The 21421-nt window shown below is 34.5% G+C and overlaps 3 protein-coding genes and 1 pseudogene across 9 annotated transcripts; 1 reads left to right on the top strand and 3 right to left on the bottom strand.

Annotated features, from left to right (window-relative positions):
• Positions 1-249: 249 nt before the first annotated feature.
• LOC132030719 (protein BRANCHLESS TRICHOME) lies at positions 250-1814 on the bottom strand. The gene has a single exon (XM_059420454.1). It carries the CDS (start codon positions 1553-1555, stop codon positions 581-583), a length of 975 nt encoding a protein of 324 aa, XP_059276437.1. The 5' UTR covers positions 1556-1814; the 3' UTR covers positions 250-580.
• Positions 1815-6086: 4272 nt separating this feature from the next.
• On the bottom strand, positions 6087-8915 carry LOC132030717 (endoglucanase 1-like; annotated as a pseudogene).
• Positions 8916-11208: 2293 nt separating this feature from the next.
• Positions 11209-15834, top strand: LOC132030718 (uncharacterized). 7 transcript variants are annotated; one of them, XM_059420452.1, is made up of 5 exons: positions 11210-12727; positions 12836-12935; positions 14180-14320; positions 14674-14752; positions 15703-15834. In XM_059420452.1, the coding sequence occupies exons 2-5, from the start codon at positions 12888-12890 to the stop codon at positions 15741-15743; spliced, it is 309 nt and encodes a 102-aa protein (XP_059276435.1). In that variant the 5' UTR covers positions 11210-12727; positions 12836-12887; the 3' UTR covers positions 15744-15834. The 7 variants fall into 7 exon arrangements, 3 of the variants coding, with proteins under 3 accessions (XP_059276436.1, XP_059276435.1, XP_059276434.1); XR_009408076.1 differs by adding an exon at positions 13389-14098 and having other exon boundaries at positions 11213-12935; XR_009408078.1 differs by having other exon boundaries at positions 11485-12723; positions 12860-12935; positions 13389-14320.
• Positions 15405-17988, bottom strand: LOC132030716 (endoglucanase 1-like). The gene is made up of 6 exons (XM_059420449.1): positions 17645-17988; positions 16949-17359; positions 16785-16877; positions 16538-16699; positions 16348-16459; positions 15405-16176 (listed from the first exon to the last, which is right to left on the bottom strand). The coding sequence occupies exons 1-6, from the start codon at positions 17873-17875 to the stop codon at positions 15680-15682; spliced, it is 1506 nt and encodes a 501-aa protein (XP_059276432.1). The 5' UTR covers positions 17876-17988; the 3' UTR covers positions 15405-15679.
• Positions 17989-21421: the final 3433 nt, after the last annotated feature.

The following is a 21421-nucleotide window of genomic DNA, read 5'->3' as shown; positions in this document are numbered from 1 at the left end:
TTTTTTTTAAAAAATGTTGTAGTCTAGACTCGAACTTGGGTCGCGCGCTTATGCACAAGGAGCTAAGGGGCATGCTTACCAACTGACCCACAACAGATCATGTGCCCCCCACCCCACCCCACCATGACAGTCCGCCCCTGATGACATCGGAGATTTTTTTTTCACAAAAGATCCAAGTAAGTTATGAGCCATTTTCAGGACATTCAGTTGTAAGATGAATGTTTAAATAATGTGTATGAGTCTTTAGCCTGCTCCAATAATGATAGTATGATACAAACTCGGATTTTCATCAATCCTTTCTGTACAACCATAATCATACAACTTCCAAGTGAATTAAAACGCAACACCTTTCAAGTGAACTAGATCATAATCCAGAGAATTATACATTTACAATATCACAATTCACAAAAACTCATAGTATCACGAAAACGAAATAGATTCTCTAGGCCTAACAGAAAATTCAATCAAGGCTTCAAGAAAAAATCAATTGGCACACCAAAGTTACAAACTTTATGCTATTAGCTTGTTACAAGACCATTAAATTGGATAACACACTCCAAAGCTACAATCTTTATGGCTATCAGCTTGTTAAAAGACTGTTGGATCGGATAGGACACTTTTGTTTTAGTAGTATTCTAAGCTGAGCCTTTTGGCACTCCAACTTTGTACCCCAATGTCTGCTTTTTGAACTAATTGCTCTGACAACCTTTGGAAATTCGACAAATCCTTTGATCCCTCGTTTGATGTGTGGATTTTCAGGCTCAGGTGAATTGTTTCTTCTATGAATTGTCACTCGGTATTGAATAGAAGCACTATCTCCCTCGTTTGACTTGTTAGCAATTTCACACCTAGTCTCGATTTCTTGATCACATGCAGCTGATGACATGTTATGGCTGATGTTTTCTTGAATCTTGGCTTCAGTTTCGGCATTGGATTGCTCTACTTCTAATAGTTTTTTTGTTGATTCCAATTCCAACAACTTGTCTTCCAATAAATATTTAGCCTCTATGAGCTTCATTTGAACTCTTTCCTCCCTCATAACTTCAGCTACCCTCAGCATTTTCCTCTCCTCTTCCATTTCTTTCCTTAACCGATTGATCTCTGCTTTATCCGACGATATATGATTAGCAAGTTCTTCGCAGACTTTCTCCAACGCTTCTCTCCCTTTTCTCTCTTCAGATAGCTCTTTGGCAAGTTTCTTATTCACCGACTCCAACTTCTTACGTGCCTTGCGTTCATGATCCACCTTGGCCTTCAATTCGGCTACTTGGGCTCGAGCCATTTCGAGCTCAGAGTCCATAAAGGGCCTTATAAAGGTAAGATCCCAAAAGGATGCTGCAATTTTTCTGGCAGATATCGGAAGATTTAGGCGATGAATTTGCTTATTGTTGGGATGATTTTGGAGAGGATTGTGAGTGGGGTTTTGTTGCTGATTTTGTGAATTATAGAAGGGGTTCTCGTACAGTTTCCAGGTTGGATTAGAAGTAGGGATGATGTGATCAACTGAGATACCAATAGACTTATTTCTGGGAATTTCTTGGCTTCGGACCATCATCGTCCTCTATATCAATTGGGAGTGTTTTTTTTTTAAAGACCTTTAGGAGAAGGTGGGGAGTTTTTCTTGCTTTTCTATATCAACTTTGCTGCTGTGCAGTGCTTGCTTTTCTAATCCATTGGGCTAACTTTCTTGCTTTTTCTTTATTGCTACCTTTTAAGAAAATTGGAGTAGGGCCATGATGTTCTATCTTCTTGTCCTTCCAGCTACTGAAAATTGTTAAAGGTGGAAAAAGGATGTTCAACCTCACATGTACCTCTTCTCTTTAATGCCCACTTAATAGAGGTGCCCAAAACTTTATCAGTTAGTCTCCCTCCACCTCCTCCATCTACATCAATCTCTTTGATTGTATATTTTCTTTAAAATATTAAAATTGAAATCATTTAGATATTTCATTTACATAGCTTGTGACATGGAATTTGGTTGTAACAAGTTCTGATGTTTCTTAATTAGAAATCAGAGTAAAAAAGACTGCATATCCCAAGAACCATAGGATGCTTCGCTTTGACGACACTATTAAAGCAATGATTTACGTGATTTGCAATCATGTTCCATCAATTAAAAATCTTTCATTCACATATGCTTCTAAACTGTAATTGCGTTAGTATTACATAATACAACCAGTTTAAAAGAAAGTACTATTATAAAAGCTATAATACCATACTTTTGATTCTTAGGTGCACTAGAAATAATGATGTAGTGCAAGATGGATGCAAGAGCAATTTTATCTTGGTCAAGTGGGCATGCAGGGCAGCCGCAAAGTCATGATTTCGTTGAGGATGATCAAAATTTAATCTATATGAATAAAAAGTAATATTTGACATATAGACCCATCATACGTTTTTCAGAAAGGATGTTTAACTGACCATCGTCGACAAACATACGACACCCCAATGTAGGGTAATATTATCTAATCCAACTAAGTATGCTCTGTCCTATAAAGCTTTTAGCAAGAAAAAGGTAAGTCATATGGTTATATTGAGTGAGAGAGAATTTGAGTGAGGGGTCCAAATAGTTGTTGTCTTATGATTGTAAAATTGTTCCACATGGATGGTCTCCCTTTATGTTTCCTCTAAACTGTGTCGTCTTCCTTCATTAGTGTGATTTAGCACTTGGTTCAATTAGCAATACTTGGGCAATAAACTTCTTAGCACGTGCTGGGCCGTAGTGATGTGTTCTGCAAGAATACTTGTCCAAAACACAGCAACTTTGTGAAGAGGCAATGGAGAATATAGTCCAAAAGGGACACTGATCATGATATAATGCACATGATGGAGTTGGATTATTGGACCACTAAAAGCTAACTACAACAGTAGCAATAATTGGTGCTAATTAGATAATTAGATTGAAGAAAAAAGTGAATACTGCAAGGTACAAATTATGCCTTTTCTTTCTATATACTAAAGTTTTATACACAAAAATGTACCCATAATGATATCTATGATCAAGTATTAGCAGGGAAATGAAACTCAATGTGGTGTATTTTATGTAGTATTTTTAACTTAATTTCATAATGACAGAATGAACTGGACAAAAATGGAGAAATGAACAAGGCTATAAATAACAAAGAGGATTGGCCCCCTTATCATATCACACTCACTTTTTAATTACCACCGAAAGGTCTCTACAGTGGATATGCTCCATAGACCATTTCAATGTTCTTATCCACAAAACTAAAACAACAAAATGTGTAACCAACCAGCCCAAATAAGAGGTCATGTTCGTTGTTTGTGTATAACATACATAACAGCCCAGTAGTTTGCTATTTCACTTGTATTTTAGATTACATTTGAAGTAATGTGTAGATCAGCAAGCAGATTACTCCATCAGAGCCTTGTCACAGGAAAGCGATGGATGAATTAACAAATAATATCAAGTGGTTATCATCTAATTTCCATAGTCTACCCTTGTAGAGGCACACATCAAACTACATTTAGTACAAACAAATCACAAATCATTGTCCATTGAGTTTAAAATGGCATAATCTAGTGGTGTTGAAAACTTTGGTGTTGATTTAACAGTTAAACTAATTGAAGGGGTACTGTAACAAGGTTACAAGGATAAGATTGATTTATATACGCGAACTTCTGTTCATGCGCCCTACAAAAGTGGAGTTGCATACATAGCATCATACAGGAACAAGTCCTAACACACAAAACAGATGAATGTGGAACTGAACAAGAAAACATACTACCAATTTAACAGTTGATTCACAGACATACCAATTCTGTTCTTGAAAACGTTAGTTTAGTTGGGGTGGTTGGTGGAGAAACATTAAAAAACAAAGAATTGCACGCGAGGGCGGCATTACCTCCAAGCCACTAGCGCAGTGGCTTTAGCCCCCAAAAACATTTGGGGCCTCAATCCAAATTGAACTTTATAGTTGGCAACCTAAAGCATTTATAAGTTAAATTTTAGGCTAGGTGATGTTTCACAGAAATTTTTTTTTATTTTTCTTTTTCTCTTTTGGTTGAAATCTAAATGACCGAGTAGATCAGATTAAAAGTGCATTTCGAGTGTGTTTGCCTCTTAATTACCGTCATTTGTCATTCTACAAGAAACTCGTTCTTAAGTACATGGGTCAATTATACATAACACTGCTTGCTTCTTTCAGCGATTTTCAAAATACAATACGTCCCCTGGATTCAAACTATGCCCGTAACCGGTTTAACGGAACCGGACCAGTAACCGGTTAGGGAACCTTAAAAAACGGAACCGCCAGGTTTAGACTGAAACCTCAAATTAAAATGCTCCAAAACCTTTTTTTGTTTTTTGTATTATATATATATATTATAGTATTTATTAGTATATTGTAGGTATATTTACATATGTTACAAGTTTATAAGTAAAGTTTAAATATTTACTGAAATGCTTCATTTACGGAATATACGTGTATACATATATATATTAATTTATATGCTTAAGTTAACACTATATACTACATATACCTAAAATATAGTAAGAATATACGTATATATATCAATATACCTAGGTTATATATATATATATATATATACTTTAAGTATACTATATATACGTATAACTTATATATTATAACTTATGTTATTTATAGCTTAATTGTTTTCTAAGTTTATAAATTCGTATATACGTATACATATATATATATATATATATATATATATACCTAAAATATTGTAAGAATATACTTATATATATATCAATATATGTATCGGTATACTCTTAATATATATATATATATATAGATATGTTTAAGTTATATACTATATATACTTATAACTTATATATATATATATATATATATATAAAACTAAAATAACTAAAATATACTAAGAATATATAGTATATACATAACTTATATATATATATATATACTATATATATTTATATATATATTAATATATAGTATATATATATATTAATTCTATTTATATATATATATATGTTTAAGTTATATATATACTATATATTATAATGTATATTCTTAGTATATTTTAGTTATTTTTCAAGTATATAACTTTCTAGTTTTTAATTTAAGTATATTCTTATATATTTTAATATTCCTAACTTTATAAAAGTAAAAATATGAACACAAGTTATAGATATATTTTATTCATTCTTGCTTGTAGTTTTTTTAACTTGCAAATAATATATGAGCATAGAAATAGTAGAATAATAAAATCACCAATTTTGAACCATTTCGTTAATTTCTTTGACATTATTAAATAGAATTAATTTAAATCACAATCAAATAAATCACAACAAATTAAATTGCTAGAATTAAATAAAAATAAATTGCTAGAATTAAATTGCGAAAAATAAAGATAGAGTTGGAACGTCCAAATTGCAACCAACAAAGTGAAGGCGGCTAGAATTGCAAATCCAAAGCTACTTGCGAACTCCACCAACAATATTATAATTGCAAAATTAATAATTGAAATTATAATAAGACTTTGTAATATTTATTTGAGAGAAATGTAAAGTGACTAATTATTCAAAGTAACTATAATTGAGAGATTGAGATTTGAGAGAAAGAAAGAGTGAATTGGTGTGAATTAAAATGAAAATGAAGAAGGGTTTATATAGGGGTGAGGGATGGGTTAAAGTGTTAAAAAAAAAGTTTGGGGGGTTTGGGGGCCAAAAATTAAGTGACCGTTTAGCATCCACTTTTGCAAATGGACGTTGCCCACGGTCACTCTAAGTTTATTTTTTTTTTTTTAATTTAACCGGTTAATCAAAACGGTGTCTGAACGGGTTTAAGGTAGACTGCTGAGTATTCACCATTCATTGTGGAACAAGTTAGTCAAATGTCTAAACATTCATTTCAAGCATTTTAAGGTCTTAGAATCCTTCTCTTGCTTACATGCTGAATGCATAGAAGGAAAAATAAACACCTTAACTAGAATATATCTAGTGTAACTTTCATGTCACAATTATCTTGAGCTACCATGGGACCATACCGATTTCCTGATCCTCTTTCTCTGCTACAAGACTTAATTAATAGAGCATGGCTGAACTCTAATATTCAAGCAAATATATCTGACTCCATCCACTACTGCTTTGCTGTGGATTCTGCAGATAAGAAAGCAAGAACCCCAACTAGTGGTGCATTAATGTACGTAGCAGGCTCCGATTGCTGATAATTATTCCCGTCATCATCGAAGTTATCTTTACTATCAGGACCACCCACGATGGCTCCGACAAGGATTTGGATTAGGCGAGCCCAAATTCAAAGACTGGAACCCATCATTGCAGCCAATATGACCAGGATGTGTATGCACTGATGGTAGAGATGAACCTCTATGGTGCACACGAAGTGGATACTTTTGTCCGAAACCAACCATGTACGATATTCCTGCTGGATTATCTCCTAATATGTAGTCCACTTGTTTCTTTGCAAGCTCTACGAGCTTCTCTGCTGGAAATATTGAACTCCCACATGACACAACTCCTCCATTTGACCTCAAGTATTTGACATAGGTTAATAGGAGAAATGATGATGCTGTCACGTATTGGAGAGTGCTTCCATTTCCTTTGAATAAAAGCCCCCCTGCACACATTTGTTTTATACATCAGACTTGAGTAATTTCAATAAGTGCTAGCTCTGTAATTTTGAAATTATAGATTCAAAATTTAATATTCCAACTGTCCGAATTTATGTGACACTTTTCGCCTCTATTGTAAAGTTGTCTTTGTTTGACCTATGATTCATCGGTTCGAGCCGTGGAAGCAGCCGCTAATGCTTGCATTAGGTTAGGCTGTCTACATCACATCCCTTGGGGTGCGGCCCTTCCCCGACCTTGCTAACGCGGGATGCTTTGGGCATTTTTGTCTATCAGGAACAACCTCACTACCTGTTACAAGGTAGGGGTAAAGTTTGCGTATACTTTACCCTCCTTGGAACCCACACGGTGGGATTATACTGGGTATGTTGTTGTTGTTTTCGCTTCTACTGACCTGGGGTATACTAAGCTTGAAAGCTAGACGAGCCAGGAATCAGAGAGCAGATATAGTTGTCTGAGTGAACTTTGTATGCTTGGAGTTCTTGAGTACTCTCTTCCAAAAAGTCCTGTGTAAACCAGGGGGAAGAGGAAGACTGGTGAGTTTATGGCTAAATATTTGAAGTTAAACTAAGAGTAGAAGGAAAAGAAAGAACCTTTGAGAGGACAATTTTGGTTCCAGGTCTTCATCTTCATTAGCACCCATAGTTTGACCATTTGATTGGATATAAGAAAGATAAGAAGTGTCTTGTGAAGCTCTATGAAGCCATGATGCTCCCCATAGAAGTTCATCCTGCAGAATTTTCCATAATGCAGTTATGATGAAAATTAACCTCAATAAGAGGATCGACGAATAAGTATGTACGTTTTACTATAATATTAAGGAACGTTCCGTCTTACATTGTCTCCAGAATAAGAGCAGTAAAATGGGCAGACCGCTGAACCGAGACTGTCATTATAGGAACCTTTATACTTGTCTGCAAAATCAAACACCTGCAATATTGCAGATGTGCTTAAAATTCTATGCACGCAAATCATGTGATTAGGAAAATTTGTGTAATTACCTCTTGTGCAGTATGCAATAATTTAGAGGAATAAGAAGGGTCAGAATCCTTGAAAACAATAGAGGCAGCAGCCATAGCAGCAGCAGTCTCAGCAGCAACATCAGAACCTGGATTTTGAGGGGACACTTTGTACACGTTGCAAGGCGTGTCCAAGTCCTCGGGTCTCTCCCAAAATCTGTGATCTTGGTTAGCGTCTCCTACTTGCACGTATAACGCGTTAGGGCTGGCTGTGGCCGCCTTAAGAAGATAATCGGTACTCCAACGAAGGGCTTCTTTGGCGTTGTCAAGTTGGTTGTGCATGGAGCTTCTAAATTCGATTACACTCCATGCTAGTAGAGTTGTGGTGAAGGCCATTGGCAATCCAAACTTAACATTGTCCCCTGCATCATAATATCCTCCTACTAGATCAACCTATTTAAATCAAAAAAAGAGAGGGAGTTAGTCATTGTGTTTAAATTATGAGAAAATGTAGATGCTAATAGCCAATTGTTAGTACTAATTAGTACTTCTCCGTTTGTAAAACGTGTCATAAGACATTTGTGTTAGCTTTAAAATCATGTCATTAAGTTTAAAATGAGAATATTTAAGTTAGAAACTTTTAAGTACTTTTAAATTATGTGTCATTTTTGGGGCAAACTAAAAAAGCGTGTCACATAAAATGAGACAGAGGAAAAATGTAATCATGCTAGTATATTTGAGGATTACATGGTAACCGGAACCATCGGACAAGCCAGAATCACCCCTCTATGTAAGGCGTTGATTCGCAGCCAATTTTCCAGACCTCTGTCCCTCGAAAAAGAGAATTGATTTCTCAAGAGCATCAGAGTAATCTTGAGAAGTGAAGGTAAAGGCAAAATCATGAGAAAAATTAAGTAAGAGGAAGATTGTGAAGCATAAAATTAGCATGTTAAATGAAGCCTTAATAGCATAGGCCATTTCTCAGCTCCTCTTAGTACTAATGTTTTAATACTTTAATGATAAATGAAGTGAAGGGGCTGCTATGGCTCGAAAGTTTTTGAGTTATATTGGAGGGAAGTAACCTGTTTATGAGTTGGCAGTTGAGGAGTTCGTTGGTCGTTGCAGAGCTTATTAGAAACTTTTTTTTTTTTTTAATTTTTAAAATAAGTGGTAAGAGTCAACATAATTCACGGGATCCACTGCTACAAATAAGACGATTTTATTAGCATAATTCACGGCAATATGACTTGACGAAGTAGAAATTTACAGTATAAAAAGGTTAGTCCGCTTGTAGTTTTGGTGACTAAAACCACATTCACAAATCACACTCAGAATCAATGTTTTAAAAGGTTGAAACTTGTTTAAGACCTCGCCCTCAAAGTACTCATATATAAACACCTTAAACTGGTGGATTATTCAACTTTCATAGGGAGCTTAAGCTAGATACGCTATAATGTAACAAAAATTTTACATTATTAAGTCATTTAAAGATAATTTACAGATAAGTCACCTTAAAATCTATATTTATATTTTTATATAGTATAAAGTTAGGCAAAAGAAGAGTGATGTAACACCTCTTTTTGACTAAGGATCCTATTTATCTTTTTTTCTCCTTTTTTGGCTTTTCACTCATCATTTTGCTGAGAAACCTCTAATATATTTTCCCCTCTTTTCTTAATTAAGTCCCTGTTAAGTGTATTTATTTATATTTATAATGAAGATAATGGGGGATTGTAGTGCCATGAAGAGTTATGACCGTAATAAGAATAATTGTAAAAGAAGATAATGAAAAGTCATAATATGGTCTCATCTTGGTCACATATATAAAGGCATCCTAATATACAGTTCTGCAACATTTTTAATTGGCAATTACAGGTAGCTACGATGATAAATTTTAACAGTTTGAGGAATGATTTTTCAGAAAGAACCTGAGATTATCCCAAAAAATGCCCAGTAAATTTTTATTCCTTTGAAAGTGTGTAATTTCTTTTGGTTCAAAATAGTAACTTCATACTTTGTTGGACTTATTTCATATTTGAAGTAGTAATGTTGTTATATTTACTACAGTATCATATTCATGTTTTATTTTGGCTTGAGGAAGAAAAAAGTTCTTGAATGGTGATCGGCTTGTGGTAGTGAATGTCTACAAGAGCTCGAAAAAAATTTCTGATTGTCGTAAAGTATGTAATTTCATTTGGTCGACGAGAGTAACTTATGTCTTTGTTAGAAGTCTGCTAACTACTAATCAAACGGTTTTTTCTAAGGGTATTTATATAGAAACGGACAAGTGGTGTGATTCTTTTTGTTGTATTTTTCTGTTTTACGTTCTTTTTTATGTAAGGACTAATCTCGAAAAATACTAAAAAACCCGATCGAAGTACACGTATATTAAATATATATATTAGATAAAGACATTATTATTTATATAAAAAGGGACATAAATTTTATTCAAACTACAACACTTTAAGAAATCAAGAAGATAGTTGATAATTTTTTTTTTTCAAAAAATTGACAGTTTTTCCTACTTCTCTATTTTCTATTGTACAAGAAAAATTATATCAATTATTACTCCTCCATTCATTCATATTCTTTGGTGTAAAAAATTTCTAGTCTTTATTTCCATTACTCCCACAAATCTTATTCCTATAACCCCCCGAATAATCTATATATAATTACATGCCATTGGCCCGGTGACGTGGCACGCGTCATTGTGCAGTAAAAGCATTTATCTTTTTTCTCCAATTTTTGAGGTTTTCCCCTATATTTTTTTTTTTCTCCCTTTAATGACAAAAAACATTCAAAAGAAAATACTTGTAACTAGTAAGTCGTAACCCTTCAATTTATAGTTATACCAAACAGTTTCTTGTTTGTTCATTGACGACGCCAATTGCTGACACCGAAGTCTGTTCTCTCTTCCATGTAATATAAAAAAATCCCTTTCCTTTGTATGGACCGCTGAGATTCATCAAGGCCACTGCCAAAATTGCAGCACAAGATTACAAAAGGGCAGCTACTTTTCCCTTTTTCTAAAATCATCAAAAAATATTCCTTCTGTAATCTGATATTCTTCACTTTTTGGTCTCTTAAATAGGGAAAACGATTCTGGAATGTGCATTCCGTTACCGAAATTTCAAGCTTTTAGTCGTTTGGCTGATCACAAAGTCGAGGAGAAACAATTTATTACTTGGTAATGTCTTCCTTCCCCCTTTTTCTCTAAGTTAACTTTTTGTATCAACATCTGCTTCTATTTCATTTGACTTTTATTGTTTGGATTGTATAAAGATCACCAATCCACCACCACATGCTGTATGTATCGCCTCCCATAACTGCACTGTCAAGTAGTTATCTTATCATGTTAATTATTTAGGAGACTCATAAGAAATAACCCTTCTTGGCTGTTTTAAACTTTTGCGCTGCTTACTTTTGACAGTAGTGATTTAAACTTTCTTTGCAAGTGCAGTAAATTTGATTAATAAAAGTTATATTTTTTCCCGTTGATATGTTGTTTGTATATACAAATTTGAGACTCAAAAGTAGATAAATTATGTGCTTTTTTGCTGTCTTTTAAATTATTTTCAACTATCCGTGTAAATACCAACATCCTGCTACAAAGTTTCTATTCTTTCTTTGATGTAGAATGTTGAAGAAGAGCTGCATATGAGTTCAGTTAGTTTTTATTCTTTCTGGCTGGCAGTTGAGGAGAATCCTGGCTCGCCTTTTCTAACTCATCCGATTGTGATGCCATTAAATGCTAACCTTAAATAGGATGAGTCAATAGTTCCATTACTCGCAATAATGGTTGCTCATGAAATGTCTAAATTTCATTAGTTTTTGTTTGTGCGTAGTTATAACCTTTGTGACGAAAGCTGGTGGCTTTTCTTTTGTTTTATGATGTATCTGTAGCGGTGGAAGTAAAGGTAGAGGACTGTGGTAAAGGAGCTAGAAAATAATTTGCCTTCTGAGATTATTGATAAGGCCTTTGAGATATTTGAAAAAGATATTGCCATTGCTTTCGAGTATCATTGTTTTTATATTGGGATTTATAAGGTTCTGCTCTTGATAATTTATTTGGCTCTACAAAATGATTTGTTTTCCTTCGTTGCAAAGAATTGCTTTTATTTTTTCTTAAAAAGTATTGTAGTAATTGTTTAATGTTAAAATAGTGACCATTATAGCTTTCTTGGTCTGTTGGGTTCTCTAATTTGGCTTTATAGTTCAGTTCTGCATATTCTTAAAATGTTGTTAGTTGATCTACTGAAGAGAATTACATTAAAAAAATGTTTCCCATGAGCAGAGAAGTTGCAGAACAGAACAACCTTCAAGAAGTGTAGTTTCTCGAAATGGAGTCTTTTTCTTTCTTTTGTAGTGTTTTGCTGAAATGCTCTTCACCACCAGATAAAGTTATTCACTTTAACGAAAGATTGCATTCAAGTTTTATTACCTTTGTGCATTTGTAATATGTTTGTATCTTCACTTTAGCTGTCTATTTTGGATCCGTCCAAGGTGAAAGTTAGCATTATTACAATTTATTTCACACGACAGATTTATGAAGAACAAAATTTTGATATGAAGATTTGAATGGAGGGTAAGTATACAAAAAAATTTTGAACTTCTCCTCCATTGTTCTCTGAAGCTCTTCGGTCGAACCTTAGGTCTTTCCCTTGGAACTATCTTAAGACCTTAAAAAACTATATATTTTATATAAACAAAGGGGGAAAACCTGATCTGGCACCTTCCAATGACCAGCAATTAGATTTATCTCCTTTCTCTTTTTTTTTTTTTGCAATTTTCCCTATTTTTTCCTTTTATCTTACTTAAATAAAATACAAAAAACCAAAGAAAGTTGCATCATTTCCCTGGTTGTTGCTCCATGATGCCTGCCATTTCTGAATCCTACGAGATGCCTCCCCAACAGAATTCTAGGAGACGCCTCCACAATGAAAAGTCGCTTTTATGAGGAGAAGATTATATCATATTTAGTTGTTTGTTTCTATCATTGCTTAATGCACAGAATGACGGGCAGTTTCTAATGTTGTTGGAGTATTTGACTCTACCAGTACTGATGGATTTGTACCCTGGATTCTTTGTGACCTGCACACCGAATTAACATCAGTTTGTGGTTTAATCCTGATAGTTTTCAATGCTCTATAATTAATCTAACTAAGAGGTAAGTAAAGCTCCTCCTCAATAAGGCTATTATTCATTGTGGAGGCGTCTCCTAATTTCTTCTGGTTTAAAGAAGTTGTAACTAATTCCTTTTTTCTCAAAAAATCAAAGAGTGTCCTTAAATGACTGTCAATTAGATATATCTGAAGTTGGTGTCGTCGAGAAATGGAGAGAGATTTCATCAGGCTTGACTGTAAAACAAGAAAAATTGAGGTATCATTCTCCTCCCCCATGTTTTCCCTACATCTTCGAAATCAATAAATTTGTCAATGATGAGTTGTTGTTTTTGTCCCTTTATTTCAATTTTAATCAGCTTCTTTATGTCAATAAAGATCAGTACTTCATTTCACTATCTTTGTAACCGTGACAAATACTTTGGCTCTTTCCATGTGGATTATCAAGAAACTAAACCAAAAACTAGAATTTCGCTCTTTTCCCGTTCATGGATTTCTTCATTTTTTATTTTTATTTTTTTCAAAACAAAAAAAAAATTGCTGATGCAGTTCAGTAATGTAGTTCATAGATTTCTTCATCCTTGTTTGTAAAACATCTCTAATTATCTGATGATTTATGGAGTTCAGTAATGTAGACGAATATATCTTGTGTTTAAGTACAACTTTAGTTATTGTGAATACAATTCCATGTAATGTTTTATTCCTTCAACAGGCAGGAGGTGAGACTGTAAAAGGTGAGGTTCATAACTTTGTTGGAGAAAGTAGAGAGTAGGAAAGTTTTGTATGGAACTTCTTGAATATTTATCTTCAAATGCTGAAATGGGAGTGAATGGCGATCGCTGAAATGGGCTTGAATGGCGATGGACAAAGCGGATGAAGAGGCAGAGAGAAGAAGCAAGTTCTTGAACTGTTTGATACTGAAGAAGTTTTCTTGTACTTCTCAATTGATAAGGTCTATGTTCTTCTATTCAGGACTTTTGTTGAACCTTTAGATCATTGACAGTACATAGTCTGAATTCTACTATGTAATTTCTGAAAAATTAATTTGTGAGAGATTTTAGTTTGTTTCTTGGATTATATAATCATGAAAAGTTTTAAAGGAAAAACTGGAAATGCTTAAAACAAAAAAAGACTTCATGTGTTGAGCCTTAAAAAAACAACCTTTTGAGCTAAGACAGTATGAGTATTAAAAAGGAAAGGCCGAAAGGCTGAAGGAGGAGGGGGTGGGAGCAATATATGACTAAGTACTTATGGTATTCCCTGCATAATTATGCAAAAAAATATGATTTCTTCTACTGGGCATGTCAAGATTATTCTTCTCTTTTTCTTTTTCTTTTTATATTGTGCTTCAATTTTTCTCTTGATAATGTCATTTAACTTCTCCTCTTTATTTGATTGCCTGAGCCGACGACGAATTCAAAGGTTCCTTCTCCTCTTTTCTCTCTTTTTGTGCTTCAATTTTTCTTTTGATATTCTCACATCTAACTTGTCTTAATTTGGTAGCCTGATTCAACCGCGAATTCCAAAATTCCTTTTTTTGGTTTCCAACTCAGTGTTCGGTGTCCGCATTGGAGCTTGACTAAATCCAATCGCGCGTTGCAGGGCCCATTTAGGGGCAGCGCTCTCAACAGGATTTTTTCCAAGGTTCCTTCTTAATTTACCTACCGATTTACTTTATTCACTGCTAAGTGAGATGTGACAGTTGATTTGTTTTAATCTTTCTTTTCTCTTTGATTTCTTCGATGCAGTAGTTTAGATCTTCATAGTACAACATGATGATACTTTTATTAACAATTGTACCGGCGAAGAATACCTCTGTGAGCTAAAATTTTAAGATTAAAATTTAGAATTGATCCATGAATGAAAGGGAACGATGTCTATGGCTAATTCTAAGCCTAACAAAAATGGGCCAGAGTTTTATCAACTGCTCAAACTTCCATCTCGGTGAAAAACCAGGAATGTAATAAAGGAATTAGTTTCTTCGTTCTGTTGAACAGGTGATAGCTGGTGATTGTGATGATGTTGGCCTCAAAAGCTCAAAGTACTGCCAAAAATCAGTATTACCCTTCGTAAAAGGTAACTTTCCTTAATGTAACTTTGATTTAATTTGAGTTTTATATACTTTAATACTACTTAAATCATTTCTAATGTTCACATTTTGAAGGAACCCAATTACCCAAATATATGTTGTTTATAAGCGTTTTCATTTGCATAAAATCGAGCATATTGACTAGTTACTACTATAACAGATGAAAGTGGAACTGAAACAGAAAACATACTACCAATTTAACAGTTGATGGTTGGTGGAGAAACAATAAAAAACAAAGAATTGCATGCAGGGGCGGCATTACCCCCAAGCCACCAGCGCAGTGGCTTTAGCCCCCTAAAAACATTTGAGGCCTCAATCGAAATTGAACTTTATAGTTGGCAACCTAAAGCATTCATAAGTGAATTTTGAATCTAGGTGATGTTTCACAGAAATAGTTTTTTTTTTCTTTTGATTGAAATCTAAATGACCGAGTAGATGAGATTAAAAGTGCATTTCGAGTGTGTTGCCTCTTAGTTACTGTCATTTGTCATTTTACAAGAAACTCATTCTTAATTACACGGGTCAATTTTACATAACACTGCTTGCTTCTTTCCATTATTTTTCCGCGATTTTCAAAATATAATATGTCCCCAGGATTCAGATAGACTGCTGAGTATTCACTATTCAATGTGGAACAGGTTAATCAAATGTCTGAAAATTCATTTCAAGCATTTTAAGGGTCTTAGACTCCTAGAGGAACCAAGAGTTCCTCTGGAAATCTCTTGCTTACATGCTGAATGCATAGAAGGAAAAATAAACACCTTACTTAGAATATATCTAGTGCAACTTTCATGCCACAATTATCTTGAGGGACCATACGGATTCCCTGATCCGCTTCCTCTGCTACAAGACTTAGTTAATAAAGCATAGTTGAACTCTAATATTCAACCAAACATATGTGACTCCATCCACTACTACTTTGCTGTGGATTCTGCAGATAGGAAAGCAAGAGCCCCAATTAGTGGTGCATTAATGTAAGTAGCAGGCTCTGATTGCTGATAATTGTTCCTATCATCTTCAAAGTTATCTTTACTATCAGGACCACCCACGATGGCTCCGACCAGGACATTTGGATTAGGCGAGGCCGAGTTCAAAGACTGGAACCCATCATTGCATCCAATGTGACCAGGATGTGTATGTACTGACGGTAGAGATGAACCTCTATGGTGCACACGAAGTGGATACTTCTGTCCGAAACCAACCATGTATGATATTCTTGCTGGATTATCTCCTAATATGTAGTCCACTTGTTTCTTTGCAAGTTCGACGAGCTTCTCTGCTGGAAATTTTGAGCTCCCACATGACACAACTCCTGCATTTGACCTCAAATATTTGGCATAGGTTGATAGGAGAAACGATGATGCTGTCACGTATTGGAGATTGCTTCCACCTCCTTTGAACAGAAGCCCCCCTGCACACATTTGTCTCATATGTTAAGACTTGAGTAATTTCGATTAGTGCTAGCTCTCTAAGTGCATAGCGGATCCAAAGTTCAAACTAAACTCGTAATTTTGAAATTATAGGTTCAAAATTTAGTACTCCCACTGACCCAATTTATGTGACACTTTTCTCTTATACTGACCTGGGGTATACTGAGCTTGAAAGCTAGGTGAGCCTGGAATTAGAGAGCAGATATAATTGTCTGAGTGAACTTTGTATGCTTGGAATTCTTGAGTACTCTTTTCCAAAAAGTCCTGCGGAAATCAGTAGGAGAGGAGTGAGTTTACTAAAAAATTTGAAAGTTGGACAGAGGCTAGAAGGAAAATAAGAACCTTTGAGAGGACAATTTTGGTTCCAGGTCTCTTGTCATCCCAACTGAAGGAGTAGTCATCTTCATCAGCACCCATAGTTTGACCGTTTGATTGGATATAAGAAAGATAAGAAGAGTCTTGTGAAGCTCTATGAAGCCATGATGCTCCCCATAGAAGTTCATCCTGAATATTTCATAATGTTGTTATGGTCAACATTAACCTCGATAGGAGTATGAGATAAGTGTGTACGTATTTACTATAGCCTTACCTTGTATCCAGAATAAGAGCAGTAAAATGGGCAGACGGCTGAACTTAGACTGTCGCTATAGGTGCCTCTATACTTGTCAGCAAAATCAAACACCTGCACTATTGCAAATGTGCTTAAAATTCTATGCACGTATTTCGCGTGCTTAGGAAAATTTGTTTAATTACCTCTTGTGCAGTATGCAATAATTTAGAGGAGTAAGAACGGTCAGAATCTTTGAAAACAATGGAGGCAGCAGCCAATGCAGCAGCAGTTTCAGCAGCAACATCAGAACCTGGATTTTGAGGGGACACTTTGTACACGTTGCGAGGTGTGTCCATGTCCTCGGGTCTCTCCCAACACCTGTGATCTTGGGTCGGGTCTCCTACTTGCACGTATAACGTGTTGGGGCTGGCTGTGGCAGCTTTAAGAAGATAATCGGTACTCCAACGAAGGGCTTCTTTGGCGTTGTCAAGTTGGTTGTGCATGGAGCTTCCAAATTCAATTACACTCCATGCTAGCAGAGTTGTGGTGAAGGCCATTGGCAATCCAAACTTAACATTGTCCCCTGCATCATAATATCCTCCTACTAGATCAACCTAAAACAAAACACGAGAGGAGTTAGTTATTGTGTTAATATTGTGAGAAAATGTAGATGCGAATAGCCAATTGTTAGTATTTAGTACTCCTCCGTCTGTAAAACATATCATAAGACATTTGTGTTTGCTTTAAAATCATGTCATTAAGGTTGAAATGAGAATTTTAAAGTTAAAATATTTCCAGGTATAAATTATGTGTCATTCTTTGGGGTAAACTAAAAAAAGTGTGTTACATAGAATGAGACGGAGGAGTGATGTAATCAGACTAGTATATTTGAGGATTACATGGTAACCGGAACCATCAGACAAGCCAGAATCACCCCTCCACTTAAGGCGTTGATTCGTAGGCAATTTTCCAGACCTCTGTCCCTCGAAGAAGAGAATCGATTTCTCAAGAGCATTAGAGTAATCTTGAGAGGTGAATGCTAAGGCAAAATTATGAGAAAGATTAAGTAAGAGGAGGAATGTGAAGCATAAAATCAGCATGTTAAATGAAGCCTTAATAGCATAGGCCATTTCTCATCTCCCCTTGGTACTAATGTTTTAATACTTAAATGATAAATAGGGCGATGGGGTTGGTATGGCTCGAAAGTTTGAGTTACATTGGAGGGAATGCCTGTTTATATAGTTAGTAGTTGGAGAGTTCGTTGGTCGTTGCAGAGCTATTAGAAACTTTATATTATTATATTAAAAAAATATATCATGTTGTATAATTCACGGGATCAACTGCGACAAATGAGACGGATTTATTGCATGAAAAGAGCTAAAAGTTATCGAGGGTAGCGGAGGAGGTTCAAGAAAGCACTCAAAAGCTTTATCTGTTTTGGAGTGTTTGACATAAAGACAATCACGACAAGAATAGATTACTTATTCTTACTACACTGTTAAATCTCGTGCAGAACATCCGGTTTCTTTCCGCCATTACACTTCAATTTCATTGGAGATTAGACGTTATGCCGCGACCTGGTATTTCTATTCTTTTTCGGCAGACTTTGAATATGTTGAAATAGCATAATTCACGGCGATAATAATAATGCGACCTTTTTTTTTTTCAAAGCCAAGTAGAAATTAGTCTGAAAAGTTCGTTTTATTAGTTCACTTGTAGTTTGGCGACTAAAACCACATTCACATATTACTAAAAACCAATGTTTTAAAAAGTTAAGAACTTGTCTAAGAACTCGCCCTCATGTCTAAACACCTTAAACTGGTGGATCATTCAAGTTTCATAGGGAGCTTAAGCTAGATACACTATAATGTAACAAAATTTTTACATTATTAAGTCAATTTAACATAATTTACAGATAAGTCACCTTAAAACTTAGATTTGTAATCTTGAAAATAAAACAAGGTATCTACTACAGTAGGTAAAAGTAACATGACAACATAATTTACCTGTATAATATAAAGATAGTTCACATTAGCTTTGCGCCCCTTTTTTGCTTCTGACTATAATAGAATCTTAATGTGTTTTCTGTTATTTAGTGTATTAATCTAATCTTAACTTTTATTTTTGCAATAAACAGTTAAAGTTTATTGGAAATATTCCATCTACTATCATGTTGCCCATCCTAAACCTCAATTTTACATTCTGCTGAAGTTTATATTTTATAATCTCAGAACATGATACCTTTCTAAAAACAATAGTAATAACTAGTTGATATCAACCGCCTAGTAGAACTAGTTAAGCGTGATTTAGTAAAGTAGTAAGAAAATTAAGACGCGTAATCAAGGGGGTGGGAAAGTAACAAAATTGGGACTTTCTCAGAAAGAAAATTGGAACGTATTTTTGGCGTTTTTTGTTTGTAATTTTCCCGTCCACACCAAGTCACAAGACTATGTTTCAATAAGACTTCCATTCACGTGTTGTTCCCAAATTAACGTAGACATGCAAATTCCCTACAAAATAGAGGTGAGGACAGGATAGAAGCATCACTTTGGATATTGGAACAAAAAGATCCACATAGTCCAAAGGGTTTGGCTAGAAAAGTTTGGCCTCACCTATTACTCAAAATATTCATGTGACTGATCAAACCAATTCTACTGCTACCAATTATCATAGAGTATAAAACTTTATCTCTCTCACATGGGTATTCAATTCAACCGTTTCTATCTCTCGGGACCATCTTTTACACCCTAATACAAAATTATAGTGGTATCCGTGCTATGCGCAACTCATGTGGTATCCAAGCCAGTTTATGTATACCTACTATACTTGTCACCGCCACAAATATCAAATAATTTTGTCCATCAAGACTTGGACAATGGAAATGAATCAGCTAATATTTTTGCGTTTGTAAAATTTGAATATGATATCTCATGATTTTTAGCCCACTTTAATAATCACTAGGCCACACTTCTTAGATGCAAGTTACCGTGATTATAAAATGTAAATGTATAGCATGTTTTCACAGGCGAGTATTTAACTAAATATATGAGGTATAACGAAAAAATTGTTTAATTTTAAGTTGGATAAAGTTTTGTTTATAAATTTATTTTTTAAGTAAATAAGAAAAAAGAAAGAGTTGATCTACAATATTTTGGTCTTTTAAGTCTTTTTAATCTAAGAATTGTTAATCCCAGTATCCGAATCCCATATTGAATCCGTTATAATACAATCGCACAATCATAGTATGAAATAAACAAGAAATACAATTAAATAAGGGATAATGTCAAATAGCAGTAACCAAATGATCCCTATATTATATCAGAAAAATTAAACAAACTTCTGCACGTTGATATTATAATATTGTAAGTACTTATTTTTGAACTGATCCAAAAGTCAAACGTAGTCATCCTTCTATACAGTGCTATCTAAGGGTGGGCTTGGTAAGGTATGATACGGTATTTGAAATTTCGAGATGCTAATTTCGAATTTTGGTTTCTAAAAATACTATACCATTATCATACCAAATTAATTCGGTATGGTTCGGTATTTTTAAGTACGGTTTTGGTTTTGCAGCACGGTACTTCGGTTACCATAGTTTGTTCGACTTTAATTTACATATACTCATATTATAGAGAATTATGACTTCGCCTATTCACGTTCACGAAATGTCTCAATTATATCGTGTTAAAACGTTACACATGTAAAAATATTCAAAAGAAAGTACAAGCAATCCCCTTCGTAAATTAGTTACACAAAAAAGACATTTCAATCAAGAAAAGGTAGAATTTCAACATCTAAACAATTAGTTTTGTGCTAATACTAGTTTATGTATTTGTTAGTATTATAATATTAATATATATGAATTCGGTGTGGTATTTGATATTTCGGTATTTTCTTTAGAAATATCAAATATCAAACTTTTAAAAAATAAATACCAAATACCTTAACACCGAAATCATGATATAAAATAATTCGATTTCGATATGATAATCCATATGTACCATACCATGTCCAGTCCTTGTGCTATCTATAAGAATCTTCCCGATTTCTCTTCACATTCATTTTAATTTCTTTCACAAGACGTTTTTAGGCGAGAAACCATGAGAGCATGTGCCTGATTGTCTCATTTGTCAACTGAAAAAACCTGAATCAACAGGAAAAAGTAGAGGCGCATCGACATACAAGAACTATTTTTTGGCACTTTATTATGGACATACTTGTTGAAGTAGACAAAAAAAGAAGAAAATAAGTGATGAAGCATATGCTACTCTACCATGCTACAATTAAGACAGACTTGTGCGGCTTGATTTCTGCAGCTTTTCAGACGTTCTGCCAAATTAGAGAAAGACACAGAGACCAACTATAGCTCCTTAATATTCTCTTGCTTCAACCTGATAGGACTTGTTTCGTCTAAACTAAAAGGAAAAAGGGTTAAATATATCTCTCTACTTTATTTTATCAGTTAATTTTATTCTCCGTTAGTGATTGTGAACAAATATATCCCTGTAGTCTTTAAACTTAACACTTTTATCTCTATTTGGATGGAAAACTCCAAATTCTCTTAAATTATCCGATTTCAAAAAAAATTACCCAATCCCTTCCCTAACCCGGCCCGACCTAGCCTTTAAACGCAGCCCAAAACTAAAACATAACGTAATGATTTAGTCGGTTAGTCC

This window comes from Lycium ferocissimum, chromosome 9, assembly GCF_029784015.1.
Source record: "Lycium ferocissimum isolate CSIRO_LF1 chromosome 9, AGI_CSIRO_Lferr_CH_V1, whole genome shotgun sequence".
Lineage (NCBI taxonomy): Eukaryota > Viridiplantae > Streptophyta > Magnoliopsida > Solanales > Solanaceae > Lycium > Lycium ferocissimum.
The sequence above is the reverse complement of the archived record's forward strand: the minus strand, read 5'-3'. Positions and strand labels throughout refer to the sequence as shown.